Here is a 19663-nt window from a genome sequence, read left to right on the forward strand (position 1 = left end):
AGAACACTTCTGAGTGTTTGATAAAGAGGTTTTATCTGTATATATAACAGTGGAATAAGCATTTCCCCACTTCTAAAACATAAATATGTTACAACCTCGAATCTTTTTGCGAATCTTTAACATTCTTCTCTGCAGGCCTTCCAGAGCTTTGTCAAGTTGGGCAACTATTTGCACGTCCTTCCTGAAATATTTGATAGGTTCAAGCCAGAGTTGTGACTTGGCCACTTTATGTTAATGTTAACCGTTGGCCCAAAGATATTATGCAGTGCCATCTGACTGTGGTAATGCCTGGAAGTGTAAAAGCTGAATATGAAATTGGGTCATCTAACAGCTGTCAAAGGCTGCACATGTGCTGTCATTGTTAATTACCCAATGATTTGTTGAGTAAAAAGAAATGTAGAATTAGACTGACTAACAAGGAAGTTAGTAAGAACATCCGTAGTCACTAAGCCCCTTTAGCAATGTCTTGACTGTGTGTTGAGGGTCATTGAACTTTCCCCTCAGTCTAAGATCATGAGTGCTCAGGTGACATGACATAATGAATTTTAAAAACACACACCCAACAACATGATGCTGCCACCGCCGTGCTGCACTGCACGGATGGTACTGTGCAGAGGATGAGCGCTGGCTTAATTCATCATATATAATATCAAACTTAAAACTGCATCTAAACCATTCAATCCCAGATCAGGTGCTCTTGTTGCACCTGGTCTCCCAGGTGTCTTTTGCTAAAGGAACAGGCGCTACCTCAAAACAAGCACTTTCTCCTGGTGAATAAGTTAAACTAACTAAAAAGTGGATATCTTGTTATTGTTTCTCCCCGAAGAACCTCTGCCTTTCTGTTACAGGCTTCAAGCATTTAAAATAGTCCTGAAAAAAATAACACTGACATTTGGAAAGTATAACAAATGCATGCAAGCCCCAGGTGTGTGCTGGTCTCGGTGTAGCCACATACAGTACTTTCTGTGGGGAGGCACTAATTAGCTTTGGCATCCCTACTGTTTTCCCTGCATGCAGGTACTATTACAGCACATGAGTTGCATTCGGAGTCATTATCACCTCGCAGTATGGAGTTTAATATGTGGTGTGGCCTCAGAGCAGGCAGGGATTATTTCGATTTGTTATTGTGCAGCTTCGCCCTGCATGTGTTACCCTCTTTATCTGACTTGTCCTTAAAATAGGACACACATACAGAGGGTTGTGTCACAGGCTCGTATGAAAACCATCTTTTTTTTATTCCTTGAGTGGCCTCAGTTGTTGATAAGGCCTTTCAGAGAGAACAGGACAAGGGCATGTATTCACACAGAACCCTGGTGGTGCTACAGTGTTTATGTGTTACTTTTAATGACAGGTTTTTACCTTTGTGACTCTCTCTGGGTCAGCTGATATTGATTCGAAAGACGGACTGTTTCCCTGTCTTTATCACGTTTGTACTTCAGTCTGCTTTACATAAGCCCTTTAAAAGACAAAGTGGCTATTCGTGATGCCACTTTAAGTGGTCTCAATTAGGTAGGAATAGTTAGCTAATGCCACTTCTAGATGATGTTCAAGATTATCTCTGGAATTTAAGGCTTTGTCAGTTCCCAGGTTAAGATAACAGCATTTATTACCTGCACTTTAAACTGTAGAACAGTTCAAAATTTACACAGTTTTAAGCTCAACTTAATATGAGCTTCAAAGACATTATTGTATATCTTTGAAGCTCATATCATTAAGAAATGGGGGGGAAAGAAATCCAGCAGAGGCCTGAGAGATGCATCAGTGAAGCCTCATCAGGAATGGTCTCAGTGGAACGTGGCTGTCAAGAAGCCATTCTTAAAGAAGATTACACAACAACTGCACTGAAAATCAGTGGGGTTGTGATGGTGCCTCGCTTTTCGCTTTTTAGGCAAGATATTGAGCGTAGGGGGAGAAAAGTGTATCGTGTTCCACAGTCAACTTTTTGACCAGTGTGACTGCATCGTCTGGACGCTTGTAGAGTTTTGTTTTGTTTTGTTTTTTTTCAGGTGGACAAAAACACTGCTCTGTCTGCTGATTCTTCTCAGTCTCGGCTCAGTGCATGCACCAGCTGCTGCTTGCCTGACAGTGGAGGTCTAAATGTAGGCTAACAGGAAGGATGCTAGGATATCAAAAATAAGACATAGCTCTAAAAAAAACCTAAAAGCATCCCTGCTTCTTCGTCTTTTATCATGACGTATGTTCTATTACTTTCTTACTTTCACTGTGTGTGTGTGTCTGCAGGGCTCAGTTCTGAAATCATTATCAGAAAGAGAAAGTTTCACAAGACTTTTGAGAGTGCAAAAGCGAACACGTCTCTGGCAGAGTGGTGGTCAGCTGCCTGCGAGTCAGTCTTGAAACGGCCGACAGAGAAAGAAAAGCAGATTGTGTTTTGCTATAAGGGATTAAGAGCAATTCAAAGGAATGTAGCAGGTGATTCAATAGCAGAGTATTTATAATTCACGACCAGCCTTTGTGCTTCCCTCTTCACCAAATGTGATTCAATAATGAATCGGAGCTTACGTGTGGTATCAATTTGCAGTGTATATAAATGTGCCTCGCAGTGGTAGACAAAGGCGTTCTGATAATATTTATTCCTATTATGGAAAACGACAGCGCTGACAGCCAAACACAGAAACTGTGAAGAATTCAAATGAAAACGGGAACAAAGGTGACGAGGTGACGGAGGGTACACAAAGGAGACTGGGTGGATGCGATAACAGGGAAGTCTTGAATAAACTTGAAGCAGTTGAACAAGAAAACAAAGAAACTGACGCGGAGCTGTTTTGACTCCCACTTTTTTTTACGCACTTAAATTAAACATCGTCGTTCCTCCCAAATCAGACGCAGCAGCAGAATAACACACAGAGCGGCTTGTGTTTACAAGTGTCTTAAGTTGACTGATGTAAGCTACACCTATCTGTCTATCCCTGGAGACGAACCAGATTTTAATAGAGCGTGACACTGAGATATTGTCAGACTAGAATAAAGCGGAGAGAGGTTTTTCCTGATTGCCCAAACCAGACTGTGGCTCTCAGCAGGCAGTGGACTGTTGATAATCCTTAATTAGAAAATAAATTCCAGTGGCAGGAAATTGTCCCATCCTCTCCACACCTGCACCGACTCAAAGCCGGCGGGGGAGGACTCAGCTGTTTTCTCTCACAAATCGCTCCATTTAGCTCTCTGTTGGCGAGTAGGACGAGCGTGAAATGGCAGCATGCAGGGAGAAGTGGTGATAGTTGGGTTTTTTCCTCTTCTTGTTTGGCGTAGTGAGATCACATAGATTGACATGCAGCGATGTTCGCCTCTTTCAGCCGTTGTGCTTGAACTCACTGTCAGTTTCTGCCTTGCCATGTCTCAGATTCACAGGACTTTATTTTCTTCCCTGATTTGATTCTGTTCTTTAATTTTGTCTTTTTCCTCTGAGTGGTCATCCAGCACAATAAGCCACTCTTGAGTGTGTTTATTTTACCCAGTGCTGTGAGCTCCTTATTAGACCAATTTACAATGGATTTGCTCATCTTGACAGCTGAAAGAGAAATCCAGATTTGAGGCTTGATGATAAAAAGAAAATGATCTGGCCTGCGTGCATTTCTCCAGTCTAACTTCTTTACCCCCTGTCTTTTATCTCACATCTCTGCAGCATAAAAAACGTGACACCCAAAGTGGGTGCTGAGGAGACCCACGATGCCATTCGGCGAGCCTTCGACGTGTGGCAAAGCGTGACGCCACTGCGCTTTGAGGCTGTGCCCTACAGCGAGCTGGAGAGGAGCAAGAAAGACGTGGACATCACCATCATCTTTGCTTCAGGTTTCCACGGAGACAGCTCACCCTTCGATGGCGAGGGGGGCTTCCTGGCCCATGCCTACTTTCCAGGGCCGGGAATAGGAGGCGACACACACTTTGACTCAGATGAGCCTTGGACGCTGGGCAACCCCAACCACGATGGTAAGGATGGTAAATACACTGTTGACCTTCATGGTTTCATCAGCTTGTTGCAAAAATACAACAAAACCAGACATCAGTCATAAAACAGTGGCTTTTATTGAGTATTTACAACAAAATAGTCCCAGCAGCTTGACCAGAAGCCAAACTGCTGACCTTACACATAATAAGCTGCTGCTGCTAATTGGTTTTCTGCAGAGACATGGCAGCCAATAAGGTTTAAAACGAGTTTAATTCACACACAAAATGTCCATAAAACACAAACTCGTCACACTGTTAATTAGTCCTTGGTTGTGCGTTCATTTTTAGTTAACGTTAAACAATGTGTAATGCTCAGAAGTTGCTATCGATTTCAGGTAACCTCCAATGACGTTAAACTCACATCCTTACTTTGGAGTATTCTGCCCTTTTTTTTCACTCGCCTGTTTTATTTCATCAAAAGTGGACAGAAATGATCGACACAGGATATCCTGATCCCTGAGGTGAGACACGGGATTTCCCACGGCCTCGCATCCAAAACAGTAAAACAGGAAATTGTTTTCCAACCTGTCAATGTGGCTTTACGGATATAGTTACAGGTTTAATACTTTTTTTCACATTTACTACATATTTACTCTGGTAATTGTAAAGGCAAAAGTGTATTTTGTGTTCACTACGTCTGCACTGAGCCATGGGTCGTGATGCTGTTGGTTTTGCGGGGTCAGGTCATTCCTTGCTGCTGTGCTGTGATTTACAGCTGTGATTTGCTGAGGCTTGTTCCTTCATCTCTCTTTCTCAATGCGAATACCGCCCTCGTTGAACAACAGTAATCATATCCCCTCTCACTCTGCGCCGATCTCAAGCCCGTGCCCTCGCTGAGTACCTGCCCTTGGAGCCTTGCAGCCCGCCTTTAGCGGGGTCTGCATGCCATTGTGTTCTGCATGGTGCAGTCTGAGCAGCCGCGTTGCAGTCCAAGTCGTTGTGCTGAGATGCAACAGATCTCCACTTGTGTTTTTTGTGTATTAGTGGCAGCCAGTCCTAGGTGAAGCTCTGAACTCTGTGCACCCTTAAGCGAGAGTCAATGAAGAGCGAGAGAGGGTGGAAAGAAAGGTCTGCAAAGATGATCCAATCACAATAAGATTTGTCCGAGTTTGCAAAAGATGGACGTACCTCTGCTTGAATCCCTCATTAAATTCTAGGAGCTGATCCGCCCTGCTGTCAGTGAGTCATGAGCCAAAAAACAATAGCAGTGGTAACCGAGTGCAGCGCCAAGGATGAGGGACACAGGGACACTTAAGAATGAGGGACACAGATGAAAAAAAAAATATATATATACATAAAAACAGATGAGATTCCTAGCGGGAAGGCAGCGGAGATAACAGCAAGCAAAAGAGAGGATAACAGAGAGAAGCACAGTGTCATTAGACAAATATTGGAAGTTCAAGCGCTCATAAGAGAGACAGAAGGAGAGGGAAAGACTGAATGAGCAGCGTAGCGAGGAGTAAAGAAAACATTTGAAGAGGAAAGGCAAGAGAGGGAGATGAGTGGGAGCTGGTGAACACTACTCGTTGGAAATCGGAGTAAGTAACTTGCTGTTGAAGACAGAATTTTAAGCTGGAGCGGAGGGGCATTGGCAGGTTCAGACAGAACAGAGTGAACAGCTTTTCTTTAAGGTTTGATCGATCAGTGTGACTCTCTATTTAGGATAACGATAACCTCTAGTAACCGTCGACAATGCTGGTCGTTCATTCTGCTCCACTCTTTGACATGATACATATGTATTAACACGCACATGAGCACACGCGAAGGTAAAGACCCACACGTTACCCACGCACTCACGCGCTCACTGACAAGCAGCTGTCACTGAAGGCCACGATTCACGCAGACACGTTCTGTTCCTCCCCTCAGTGCAGTATTAATACAGCCCTGCTGTGGCCCACACTCCTGTGAAAACATCCCATAATGCAGGCACTTCCATTACGCTCTCTCCAGCTTTTTTTTTTTCTTCAAATGGGAGTGTTTACTGGCTGAGTCCTGACTCCTCGCCGTGGCGGGGGCTGCTCTTATTCCTGTGTGACGGCTGGCGTTACATTTAGATGAGTTTTGAAGAAGCACACAGCTCAAAGCTTTTTTCTTTCTCATCCTGAAATGTAACAATTCCTATGCCAAGAACTATTGCAAATATCAGGCTCTGCATCGCTCTGCCAGATTGTTTTTCTCGACTTGGCACGGTCGCGAGGCTTTGAGCCATAGTGTAGCTTTTGGCAGACGAACACTTAAAAACTGTAAGATAATAGTACCGCAAGCAATAACGCTACAACTTCAGTACTAATAATTAAACATAGTCCTGTTTCGTTGCACCGCGTACTGTTGCAGCCAGTGTAGCTGTGATCAGATTAATATATCATGACACAATCTCTGCAGTATTGCTTCAGTTAGTGGTGTTTTTATTTCATCTCGTAAACACATAAAGTCTGAACTCTTTTGTTCTGGCCATTTATTTGCTCAGCTTCCCAGAGAGATGAAAACAAAAAAAAAAAGAAAAAGTAAAAGAGAGCATGTACCGTATTTTAAGGCATTTACAGTTACTCCTGTGTTTTTGCATCCTTATACAGTAGATGGATGGTAATGGATTATAAAGTGTCACGTAAGTGCAAGGCCCTCACTGTCAAATAAAGGCAAAGAAATGATCAAATGTGTTTGTGCTAACAGCTCAATGAAACTGAAAGCTCCTCAGATGCCAGACAAACTGCACAGAGGTACTAATGATGGAGACTAGAGAGACGAGGCTCTGTGGAGAGTTGTCATAATCTTGCTTTTACATGGATTTTATTGGCCAGTGCAGTACATTTCCGAGCTTTCTGCACTGGCACTGCTGCTGTGTCGATATTCCTGCTCAAACAATAGGCAGACAGGTGCTCTTACGCTGAAGTGATGCTTCCTAGATTATGACTAATGTGTAAAATGGAAACAATGTAATTTATTTACAAAGAAATATCTCCAGAAGCATTTTTTCATGTCATTCCTGTTGGCTGACTTACAATTTAAGAGCCAAAGATGCGAAACTCAGCTCGCTTTTGTTTATCTGGAATCGGCGGCAGTAAAATGACGCACGCAGATGTTCATTTTAATCTAGATGTTGTGGCGGTGGGGATGGATAATTCCATATATTTCCAGTGCATGCTATTTCAAGGATTTGTAATCCATCTCTGATTCATCCCACACTTTGTAAGAACAGCTGGGAATGATGTAATGTTTGCTCAGACCAGCACATGATTTTTAGCTTTTCAGTTCCTTTTTTCATCCTTTTTTTTTTCTTTCAGTCTCCTCTCCCTCCTTCTTTGTTGTGTTTCAAAGTTACAATCCCACACAGACACACAGCAGAGATGAGCTGCTGTCTGGTAAGCTGTCATACCTAATCCTCCCCCTGCACTGTTGTCGAGAGAAAAGAAAAATATCAATCATCAGGGCGACTGTTGCCAGCGTCACACCGTCGATGTTATTGTTGTTTTTTTGGACGATGGTGTCACAGATGCACGCTGGATGGGGATTAATCCCTGTTTGCGCTGAGACAAACACTTGTATACATGTGTGTTTAAGTACTCACATGTACAGTTCCACTCACACTCCAGCACAGGAGTTAATGGAAAAGTTTCATTCAGTGTGATTTTTAGCACATGTTGGAGAGTGATTTATTCAAGACTAGACACTGATTGGGTGCTGTCTGACAACCACTGGTTGCTAGGAAAAATTGGTATTCGCTACCCAGTAGGCTCGTGTTTGCTGAAGGTCACTTTCTGTTGCTAGTGAGGTATGTGGTGCAACACCGAAAACCCCCTTGTGATTGCTTTGGTCTCAAGCACACTTGCCAACTTTTTGCTAAGTGGTAGAGAAACTGCAAAAAATGTGATGCAAACTGGAAACAGAGACCATTTTCTTTCAATGTAAAAGCTGTGCCTTTGAGGGATGTTGGTTAAATCATTAAGACACAACTTTAAAGGCGAACAACTGCATCACAATTTTCCCTACCGCTCCGTGGTTATAGCAAGGGTTAGAGTTATCAGTCATAGCATATACATTTTATGTGCCGACTTGTCACTAAGTCTTTGTAAATTACTTTGTGTTTGGACATTGGTTGTTGTTTTTGTGATCAAGAAATGTGTTCAAGTTTAGCTAGCGTTAGGCTACCATGACCAAGAATTCTTACAATAATCTGATGATCAAATTTGGCTCAGTGTTATAAGTACTACACCATAAATGCTTTGGTATATGGTCTATATGGTAGAGTGCCATAACAACAGTTCAGTGTAATCTTTGAGGGAGTCTTGATATACAGTAGCTAATATGCAGCTGTTATGTGTGTTTGATTTTGGTACATTTATCACAAAGGAGAGAAGGTGGCGACTCTAAATTAAAACACACTAGAAAAGCTACAACCACGGCAGCGTGACAAAAGAAAAAAAGAAAACCGTGTTGTACCTGAAGATGTTTCTGCCAAAATTTAAATCTGTTTTTCAAGCTAAGAATTCTAAACATCTGCTGCCTCAAGCTTCCCTAATATCAGTTTTTGCGCTTTTTCCAAGTGTTATGTTTTCATATATTAATTGCCTTTTGGGGGTTTTCAGGTAAAACATTGAATTTGTAATTCTTTATGAAACTTTTTCACACACTGTAAAGGCAAAGTAATTCATTAAGAAAGTGATTTATACATTAATGGATCCTGAATGTGAAAGTAAACAAACCAAGGCTGTGCCAGACCATCTGTGGAGACTCCACTTTCACCCACTTATTAGCTGTTTGCTCGCTAATAACATCATGTGGGGTTTTGAGAGTCGTGTTTAACAAGTAGATGCACTGTAAGTGGCCACTTAAACATTAGCAGGTCTAGTTTTTACTTGGATGTAACCAAAATCAAAAATGAGAGATTTTCAGATTATGATGGCGTTTCAGTTCTCATTTTCAAGTCTAATGCATCTCTGAAAGAGTTGTTTGTCACATTTTAGAGAAGCCAAATGCTGTGTTCTGTAACCAACAGTGCAACGCTGGATTAAAAACAAAACGGTACTTTCAGAAATAAGCAGAGGTCTCCAAGCTTCCTTTTAGTGTGGAAATGCACATAATATTAATTACAGTCATAATGCGAGCTTGTGGTTGCTTTTTGGAAGAAGGCATGTTCAGATACAGTTTAGGATGATGAAAAAGTGAAAAGAAGGTTTTGAATATTAAAATCTAAGGGTTTTGAGTTCTTTACAGTAGTGCTGTGCCATATCATATTGTCCATGATGATATAAAAGTGCCATATTTCCGTGTCCTGCTATAGCAGTGTCATGCGTTTTCATGTTCCCAACAATAAGACAAGCCCTGAAATGTCTGAGAGCGAGAGCATCATCTCAGCTTCTGATAACAATCTAATAAAAACAATCCTCTCACACATCACAATACTGCAAAATATGCAGGAGAACTGTTCCCACCAAGGGCGAGACAACAAACATGTGGTCAAGTAGAACACGGTTGCGACATAAGGAGGACATGCTAGTCGCCGCTGACGTGCGACCCAAAAGTGACTCAACTATCCATCTCTGAAGTTGCGCTGCTTAAACCACTTAAGCCCCACGCCCCCGGTACCGGGGGCAAAAAGGAGGAGATCACGTTTAATCGGTTATAACGCGGGTTGAGAAATATAAGTCCAGACATGTGTGGTATCCACAGAAACCTCAGAATCTCAGCTAAAATGTCATACAAACCATTTCTACAACCACCAAACACACCGAAAACAAGCCGTGATTAAACGAGCAGTTACGTAAATGCGCAGAAGTCCGCTAAACAAACAAAACCGAACCAGAAATTCTTCAGACTTCATGTAACCGGCTAAAGACAGGGTGGTTAGCTTCCAGGGCTATCACTGACTCCACACACCAAGTTTCACCACGATCAGACCAAAATTCACTGAATGAGCCGCAAAAGAAGACCACAAAAACACACAGCAGCGCAAATGCGCTAAGACAGAAATTGGCTTACCGTCCCGATTTCCTCCGTTATTTTCGCCGGTAACCGGTAGCCACGTGATTACCAGTAGTTACCATGCCTACCTAGCCTTTTTTAAAAAGCATTTTTAGGCCTGTTAATAAAATTTATACATTTCTGCTCTTTAATACTTAAAAAAATCAACTAGCATGGTGTCCAATTGTGTGCCAATTTTTTGTACAACGTCTGAATATTCATGTATTGACAGGGCTGTAAATTTTCACTGTTTCACTTTAGAAACATGAATCTTTGCACAGATGATGTTTATATGTTGGTTACTGAATTTCTGGAACCAAATGTGATCTGAGCCATAATTATGCTAAAAAAAATGCTAAAAATTAAAAATAAAAATTAGGCGAGGATAAAATCGACTTACTTTATCTGTGTTCCAGTCTCAGTAACTTTGACACAGTAATATCTGCTTCAATATTTACACCTCTGATGAAATTTCCCAAGTGTTAGCTTTATTTTGATACCAAGATTGTAAGGACAGAGTTTGTAATTGCAGAGAAATAATCAATTAAAATTGGGCATTACATTTTCGAGCAGGAAGCTCAGAAACCCCCTTGGGGCTTAAGAGGTTAAAAAAGGAAGAGCCAAACGGTGGATGCAAATTACTGATGCAGTTACACGGTGGCAAAATGGGGGCTTTAAGCAGCTGGATAAAGAGCTCGAGACAACATACAGCATCCCTGATTTACTTACATTTATTAATGTTTCTGCCTGAAAGCTGCAATCCCTGCTAAATATTGTATTTTATTTTTCTACATCATCATAAATGTCAGTACCACAAATTTCCTTTGATGCTGGATCACCCATCCCTGCTTTATAGTATCAGCATGGCCGCAACATTTTTATAGTGTTATGTTTGTAACTTCACGCTGACCTGTGTTGACTGATGAAAGAGTTCTTGCAAGACTTAAATGAGTTTGTTTCCCTTTTTCATTTTTCATCCTTATGAATGTACTATGTCACAACACATGAATCGTTAGCATACAGATATTTGGAAATTAGACTGTGTTTGCTTGTAGCGGGATTCATGTCATTGATTCAACTCTGGAGAATTTATTCTCATCCGGCCGGTGTTATCGCTTTTTTGCTTCACCCTAAACCCTCCCCTCTTCCTTGCGGCGAGCAGACTCAGACACAGATCATATCGCACCTTTACGTGCAGGGTGTTGTGCCTTAAAAGAGCGCGTGAAGGTTGTTTGACACGGCGCGTTGGTGAGATTGCTTTCCTAGAAGCCTGTGTTTAAAGGGCGTGTTTGCCTCTTGTGCTGCTTTCAAACAAACATTACTTGATTTCTTTAAACAACTCTGGTTAAAACACCTTAACAATCACCTCTAACAGGGACAAACGGTAAATTGGACATATGCAGCCTGATGATTTGTGTATGATTTGATTAGTGTATCCATCCTGGAGTGCAGCTAGCAATGCTGTTATGTAATTTTACCTTAAAGTTGGATACTGGAGATCTCTTTCTCTCAATTGGTGTTGTTACTATCTCTGCTCTGCTTTGCAAAAACCCCGTGGCCAAAAACAGAGAGAAGTGCTCCTGGAGTTCCTGCAGCTGCTGTACACTCCCCAAATGCCTGGCTTAAGAGCCCGATGGATGGATGAATGGCTGTAAGAGATCAATAGATGCAGGGATAGATGGAGGCATAAGAGAATGGGCTAAAGATTTCATAGGGTACAATCGAAAGGAGAGCGGAGGGTGGATGTGAAAATTATGCCAGGAGGATAAGAGGATTGCGTGAGACATCATGGAAAAATAAATAAATAAATAAAAATGGGGGGTGCGGTGTAGAAGCAGAGTGCTGGAGGGCAAAGAGGAGAAGATTGGAGGGATTTGGTTGAACACATGATAAGGAGTAAAGAACTAGAACTGGAGATGGAGATGATTAGATTGTCTCAACATGCCGTGACCACATTTGCAAAAGTTGTTTTATTTATTTATTTATTTTTTGACAGTTTTTCCATTTGTGCACCAGGAAAAAAAAAGATGAGGCAAATAAGCATCAACACTCATCTGTGCTTTATCACGAGGTCATCGTCGTGGGCTGAGGTCGCTGTGGTTTCCTTTGTGGAAAAACCAAAAGCGATTGATGTAGGAACAGATGAGATGTATTCCATTTAGACTTTAAGTCGCAGAGAGGCTGACTGGATTTGAGGGGAAAAAACCAACAAAAAAAACCCAGCCTGGCACTAAAGAAACATTTCATCACCTTCACTGCATACCATGACTGTACACAAACACCCAGTTTCACCCGAGGGTGACTTATAAGGCCTGGTATGTCTTCAAGGACCTCCAGCCTTCGCTAATATCAGGGGAAACTATGTAACAACACAGCATGAAGGCTAGACCTACACACAGGAAATGAGAGATTCCAGCGCATTATTATGTTCTTCACCCTTACCCCCAAAAATGAACCGGAGAGGTTAGAAAAACACACCCCCGCCAAGGAAAAATACACTAAGAATTTACATTTCCAGGTAGGAAGATTAGAAAATTTGGGGTGTTAGTGGGGCACTTGATAACCGAGTGAAGGTTGGTTGACGGAGTGGACGTCAGGATCTACACATTTGATTGATGGTCTTGGAAGAAAGCTCAGATCCCCGATGACATTCGCCAAAACAGTTTATCATCGACGTCCGGTCCTTGTTATCCAATGGTGCATTCAAAGCAGATGCCATTTTGGGTTTTTTTTTTAATTTGTTGTTGTTGTTGTTGTTGTTTTTACCAGCTGACAATGAAAGGCGATAGATTTTTAGGCGTCTCCACGGCAGGCAGAGCTGGCATTGTTATGTGCAGCAGCCACTGTTGAGTCAGGGTACCGTAACGAATGAGAAAACAGAAGAATACACACACACATAAAAAAAGCAGACGTTAGAGCAGGTAGAGTACAAGAGAGAGAAAAGGAAGAGTAGTTGAGGAACTGAAGAACATATGGTGTCCTTGCAGGTTTATTTTTAGGCTGCTACTCCTACTGGGTGATGAGGAGGAAGCGGTGCGCTCTGTCTTTTCCACCCCGTTTCTCTTGTTCTCCTGTTCCTCGCTTTCATTCTCGCACTGGCTCTGTCCATTAGGTTCAGTGGGTTTGGCTGGCGTAGCACTTGATGTGTTTCCAAAGCACTGTTATAAAGCTGTTAAAATAGTAATGGCTACAATACAAATCAATCCAACAACAAAAATAAAAAACAGTTATGATTCGGATACATGGGTGACTGCTTATCCCGAAGCGAGAACCCGAGGAACCCAGTTTATTTGCTTGATTGACTCACTGATATTTCCTTCTGGCTGTGGCGGGCAGAAACATGCTTAATGGGCAGCACTTGCCGGGATTGAAGAGTCATTTTGCCTCGTTGTCCAGACATTAAAATTACAACATATATTTTTCCAAATGGGGAAGGTCTCTGCATGTTGTTTGGACAACGTTTTGGGAAGGTTGGCCTGTCTGCTGTCAGGCTACGGTCTTTCAGTCTGTAAGCTCCTATGGTCTTATTTTAGATTTCTTATCGGGTTTTTATTTATTTATTCTTTTTAAGTCTCCTGCAGCATGTTTGGATTTGTCATTCCACTCCAGCAAGTGATGTATTTCTATTTTTCTTCCCTCGTAATTTGGTCTAATTTCCAAAGTGGCGTCTCCTCTGTGTTTTGTGGCTGGCTCAGGTTTGTGATGTCAGGAGCTGGCTCGGGGATTCCTTTGCCTGTTTACTTCAGAGCAGGAAAGGGCGTAAAGTCATTCATTTGATAAATAATTTTGTTAGTTAAAAGTGACAGGTAGTGGCTTTCTTCCCTAAAAGCGAAGTGTGAGTTTGACAAAAAATATTTAAGTCCAAAATGCTGACTTGATGTCCTTAAAACATGCAATAGTTTCCAGAATATTTCAGCAAAAATTCCAAAAAACTATTTGAGAATGGAGTGTTTATTGAACCTTTTGTCAAAAAAGAAACAAAATGAAATAGTAATTTGCACGTATGAGTTTTAATTTGGTATGTGTGGTAAAGTATTGTGGAGATTATTCAGATTGTTTTAGAGGAGGGTGAAAAATGATGCTGTAGAAGTCTCAGAACGTCACAAAAACACAAACACTAGTGTATCCCTTATGATACATTTGGTATTATAGGGTCAAGGTTTTAACTTTTTTTTCCATGTAATTTTGTCATATAAATACAATCTAAAAAATTACAGCCGTCAGATTAAGGAAACTGATCAAATGAAATGTACATAATTGGTTTACATTCATTTTACACAGAGCATCTTTTCCATAATTATTAATAAACCTTTGATTTTATACATTAAAGTTGATTGACCAAATACCCAACACTTAAAATGCTAGGTCTAAAGTAAGTGAACCAGTTCTCACCAACTAATTGATTGAATATCAAATCACTTGACCAATCATTAACACTTAGTGCTGTAGGCCCCACCCCCCAAGGTTGCTTAACTCTGGTTCCTGATGGATCTTCTGCAGAGGCGGGGTAAGCCTGCACAGATTTCCAGCATGTTCTCAGCTGTTTTATTTCTTCTAAATCTGAAAAGAAATGAGGTATGATCTGGAACCGGTTCTCTGAAACCTGTTCTTCATTTTCTCTCCCTTGAGCAGCCGCTTTTTTTTTAAAGGGTCAAATTATTTACCTGGATCTTATTTTACCTCCCGTTCCTGGTTCCAGGCCAAACTCACCGGGTTCCTCCAGAGGTTCCTCGTCCTCCAGAGACGAAACATTGATTAAGTGTTTGGATGCTTTGATTTGTGTCCCACTGACTTCACCGGATAGACTAGAGGCTCGTTTCTGACTAAAACACGGAGCAGTGTACGCCGAAGCAAAGGACAGTGGCTTTCACAGTCCATTTCCAGCATGAATCAGAGTCTGTTCTCGTTGGGCTCTGGTGCTCTGCAGTGCATTGTTCAAGTAAACGAGTAAATTAATTGGCAGCATACTCCTGTACTGGAACCAGACGCAGCTCTGAAAAAAAAGTATTGTTTCCTCAGGATCGCTAATAATGTGAAATAGTGTGAAAGCCATTAAGTCGATTGTGCGATTTGAATTAGCATTGAAGCTCTAATGGTGTCAAATGACCATTTTAGCCTTTCTCAGCAATATTTAGTTAAATGAAAATTTATCAGTTTATTTTTTTCCTTCTGTATTGTTTTGTTTTGTTAATAGGGGCTGTTTGTTTTTAATTACACAACGTATGCCTGATATTTACAGGATAGTCCAGAAAAGTTCTTTCAAGGTTGTCCCACTCACAAAACTGCACTTCATCATCTGCCGGTTTCTATAAAGAATTGTAATCTTTCTTGTGCCCTTCAGTCTCTGTCTTTGTCCTATCTCCCCTGCTCTCCTGCTGCCGCTCTCTATTTCCCAGATGGAGAAAATAAATGGGGAGATTCAGATGTGGGTTCTTTTTTTCTTACCCGAGGAATAGATCTTTATCTTTTTACTGGAAACACGTGTACTCGTGAATCTCGAGGACATCAAACAGGGCTGTTTGGGCAGGTGGTAGGAACTGTATCGATGGCTGGGTTGCTGTAGGTTTGTGGGAGGACACATGCTGTAAAACAGAAGAACAGAAATGTCCACACACATATACAAACCCAGTGCAGTGGTGCTACATATGAGGCAGTTTGTCTCTTGCATGATGGATGGATAGATTTGACAGTATGATTTGAAACGGTTACCTGGGAGCACGATGAATAATATATAACCGAATACATGCATATACACAACACTGTGCGAGGCATATGTGTGAAATGTGATGTAATACATACAGATGAGTATGTTAAAAGAAAAAAGTAAGAGGTTAATGGGGTTTTATGCCCCCGGCTTTGGCTCTCAGGCAACAATAAAGCTGGAAGGAAGTTGGCGCTGGGTGAATGTGGCACACAGGAGCTAATAATGCAGAGAAATCTCAAGTTAATTGTCTTGTTTTACAAAAGTGTGTCACTTATATAAGCGGAGTTAAGTGCAGAAAATAACGTTTGCAAATTAAAGCATTTGTCTTCATTTTGTCCAGCCCATGTCTGAATTTAAAGTCAGGCCACCGGAGACATCAATATGACTGAAAGGACTGGGATCCTGTATCTGTTTTAGTCTGACAGATTAATGTACAGCAAGTAATTAAAGAATGCCATGAAAGCTGCACTGCACTGTTACAACCATGGGCTGTAATACAGGCGTTAGATTATGTAGCCACCTCGTCTCTGGATCTTCTTTTTACTAGTTCTTGAATTTGCCAGGTGCAGTATCTTTAGCACACTGAATATTATGTATCTGATTGAAGAGGGGGAAAAAAGCATTCACCGAATAGTTTTTCCACTTTTTCCCAAAGAAAATGAAATAGAAAGACAAAGACAGCAGAGAGATCACCATGTGTTCCTGCCCACTATGGCTGCCACTAGAAAAATACGGCTGCCTACTGACAGGATAAACTTCTATGTGGGTGGCTGTGCTCTCTTCTGCCCCCACACACGAATACGCTCACGCACACACTTAACACTCTCAGAGGCAAACAAATCGCACACCTCGGGAGGCTCGCCCTCCCACAAGTCAGTCAGATGCTGTCATAACCTCATACCCATAATCCTCAGTAAACAAAAAGTGTAAACAAACCTGGCCGGGGTTCGTTTTGTTCTAAAGACACTCTTGAAACAGTATCCCTTATGTCTGCTCTGATGTGCTGTGCACATTTTCTTTGTATTTTAAGGGTGGGAGTAGCCGTGTCGCCATCAGGGTTTCTCAGGGGAGGTTTTTTTGTAATGTTTGGGAATGTTTTAGGATGGTTCGTGCATCAGTGCATCTCAGGCTTTGTTACCAAACTTTTGAAGAAGGTAAAATGCTGCAGCAGGTGAACTGAAAGTGCTGAAGTGTTAGGCCTGACTGAGTTGGAAGGGAGGTGCCAAGCTGAAGTGTAAGGCATTAAATAAATGATGGGTATTTCAGTGTTTGCCACAGAGTTAGTCCTTGTTTGTAATAGTCAGCTGGGTGTACCTTTGCTTTCATAACTGAATTGATCATTTATTATAAGCTACATGATAACTTCCTCTCCAGCCAGTTCCTGGTCCTGTGGACGGGCTCCGCCGTCTTGACGTGCAGCTGTTGATTTAAGACCTTGTTGTGGTCTGCAGCCTCGGTGAGCTCAGCGCTGTGGCACTATCTCTCCATCAGGTTCTGGATGGAGTGACCCTCAGCTCGCAGCAGACCTCCAGAGCAGAGCAAGGACTAGTCTCCAGCTGCAGTCCAAGATGGTGGTGCTGGAGTCTGTCCAGCTGCTGGACGACAGATACAAAACAGCTAAATGACATTGAGGACCACCACAACAGCTACCTGGGAAAAAAAGTTAGAAAATGCACTCAGGCATGTGTAAAAGTGTAAAATAAGACAAAGAAGAGCATCAGGTGAATATGCAGAGGGATGGCAAAAGCGACTATTGTGCCTTCTTCTTCTTTAATCAGGAATTGTGATTACCTGCAAGGCTACAAGAAGTTTAAAACACTGTAGGCAAGCTGATGCAGGCAGTATTTTTCTAGTGTTTTTTAGCTTTATTTCAAATTGCAAAGCAAGGTCTGAAACTTGTTTGCACCATTTTCATGGCTGTTTGCCGCCTGCAGTGTCTATAGGAACAGACTGCCAAAGGATGTGCAAACACACACATGCATACACCATCGCTGCACTTACCATGGCAAATGCATTATTAATGATTAATGATCACAATGAAAATACACACGCATCCCCGTCTCACTCACAGGTGCTGCACAGAGATAAACATGACACGAATAAAAGATGTTTTTCTTTGGCAGCGTTTTTGTTTTTTTCTTCCTCCTTTCAGCTGGTTTATTTATCTTGAGTCCACTGGAACGGCCAATTTTCTGGATCCCTGGCAATGTTCCCAACACCGAATTTCAGTCTGTAGCAGTCTGTAAATAAATAATTACTCTAGTGTACATATGTTGCTCACATCAGCTGGGCTTTGTTCTCTGACACGCTTGTGAGAATTAAGGGTAATAGATTCAAAAGCACAAGTGTTGCTCAGCCAGGGTGTCTACAACCTAGAGAGAGAGGACAAACAAAGAGAAAAGCTAGACTATAGGAGTGTTTGATTAACTCAACAACACTAACGCTGAGGTTAATCAGTTTCCACTGCTCTTTGCGGTGTTTTTTTAAATATGAAAGCTGCTCATCTCTGCATTAGGAACAGTATTCAGGTTGTGTTGTGGCTACTTTGGCTACTAAACAGTCTCTTTCTGTTATATAATTGAGTACTGGAAGAGTGGTGTTACATTTTAATTGTAAATTGTACCCACGAGAAACCAGCATGGGGCAAAAGTTTCAGTCTGACGCTTTGAAATCTTGTTTTCAAGTGTTTGTATTTGCAATACTTGTGAGCTGATTTGGTGAAATGCACAGAGTGGCGCACAGCGTGTTTCTGTATTGTCCTGCAAGGGTGTGTTGGAAGTATTGAGGGTGTGAATGTGAAGTGAGCAGAATGCAGCTATTGTATTTTGGCTGCATTCTTCACAATGGTCACTCTGTCAAATCAGGCGCACAGCTCTGGCTTGACAGCCAGCAGAGTTGCCGTGCCCCGGGCCCTCTGAGCCAGGCACTGAACCACTGGGCTGAGATCCTCTGGCAGCTTGTCAGCACAGCATAGTACTCCTGGACAGCCAGTGCTCTCATTGACTCACACTCGGTTTTACTTTCTCTGCTGCCTCTGTGGACTCACGTGTCTCCAGCTTGGTTCCCTGTCAGGGCTTCTCTTGTTTCCAGTGACGTACTGAGTTGGACAAACAGCATCCTGTGTCAGTATCGTGAACTTCACCCCAGCTGGAGGACAACAGCTGATTTCTGTTTTTTTCCTTCTTTCAGACAGTAAACTGAACCTGTTCTAGTCAAGCACTTTTTAAAAGGCTAGGGTTTTTTAATAAACCGTATTAGGTTACCTTCTTTAAGGTTCTGCATGACTAGTATTGTGACACAAATGCAATTTTGTTAGTACAGCTTCTTGACAATGCGATTGTATCCTCTCGCTACCTTACACGTTCATGAAGGCTGATGACACAGTACACCCTGCATCAGTACCTCATTGGGTCTCCATCGCAGTTGTTGAAAGTATATGTAGCTCTGAGTCTTTATGGATGGAAGAAATGATTAAATGGTTAAAGTCTTGTCTGATAATGTCACCTTACACATGAAACATGTAGTAACCACTACATCACATAGCTACTGATTTTATTATAAGAAATTGATAAATAAATAGTTCTAACAATTCTTAGTTAAAGTATAAAGTCAGAAACTTATGGGTTAAAATTTAATGGAGAAACATAAAAACCCTTACCTAATGGATAAACAATTGAAATAGTCAACTAAAGGTCACGTAACAGCTAGTTGATGGAAATGCATAAATCGTTAAAACACCTAAAGGTGATGCTTAAACTGTTGAATACTAATATATAGTTAAAATTAGCAAATAATTAGCTAAGAATTAATGACTAATGAGCTGAATAAACACATAAACGCATAAACAACAGAAGTAATGAACTGCAACAGCACTGAATAAACAGTTGACACGTTTTGCTAAAATAATGAACAGACAGTTAAAATAATAATAAGCTAAAGTCATGCACAAATAGCTGAACTATTAAAATAGCTAATAATTAACTAACAGTACAGTAGTGCTTAAGGAGCTGAAGTAGTTAGCTAAATGTCATAGCTAAA

The 19663-nt window shown here is 41.5% G+C and overlaps 2 protein-coding genes across 3 annotated transcripts in view; one reads left to right on the forward strand and one right to left on the reverse strand.

Annotated features, from left to right (window-relative positions):
* LOC146511036 (uncharacterized) overlaps positions 1-19663 on the reverse strand; it is a 189776-nt gene that overhangs the window by 58211 nt on the left and 111902 nt on the right. The gene's annotated exons all lie outside the window — the stretch shown is intronic.
* mmp16a (matrix metallopeptidase 16a (membrane-inserted)) overlaps positions 1-19663 on the forward strand; it is a 74073-nt gene that overhangs the window by 22674 nt on the left and 31736 nt on the right. For both annotated transcript variants that reach the window (XM_085172223.1, XM_085172224.1), the window contains one exon: positions 3641-3945. In XM_085172223.1, the coding sequence (XP_085028349.1) occupies positions 3641-3945 (305 nt within the window). The remainder of the gene's footprint in view (positions 1-3640; positions 3946-19663) is intronic.

This window comes from Neolamprologus multifasciatus, chromosome 9 (genome assembly GCF_963576455.1).
Source record: "Neolamprologus multifasciatus chromosome 9, fNeoMul1.2, whole genome shotgun sequence".
Lineage (NCBI taxonomy): Eukaryota > Metazoa > Chordata > Actinopteri > Cichliformes > Cichlidae > Neolamprologus > Neolamprologus multifasciatus.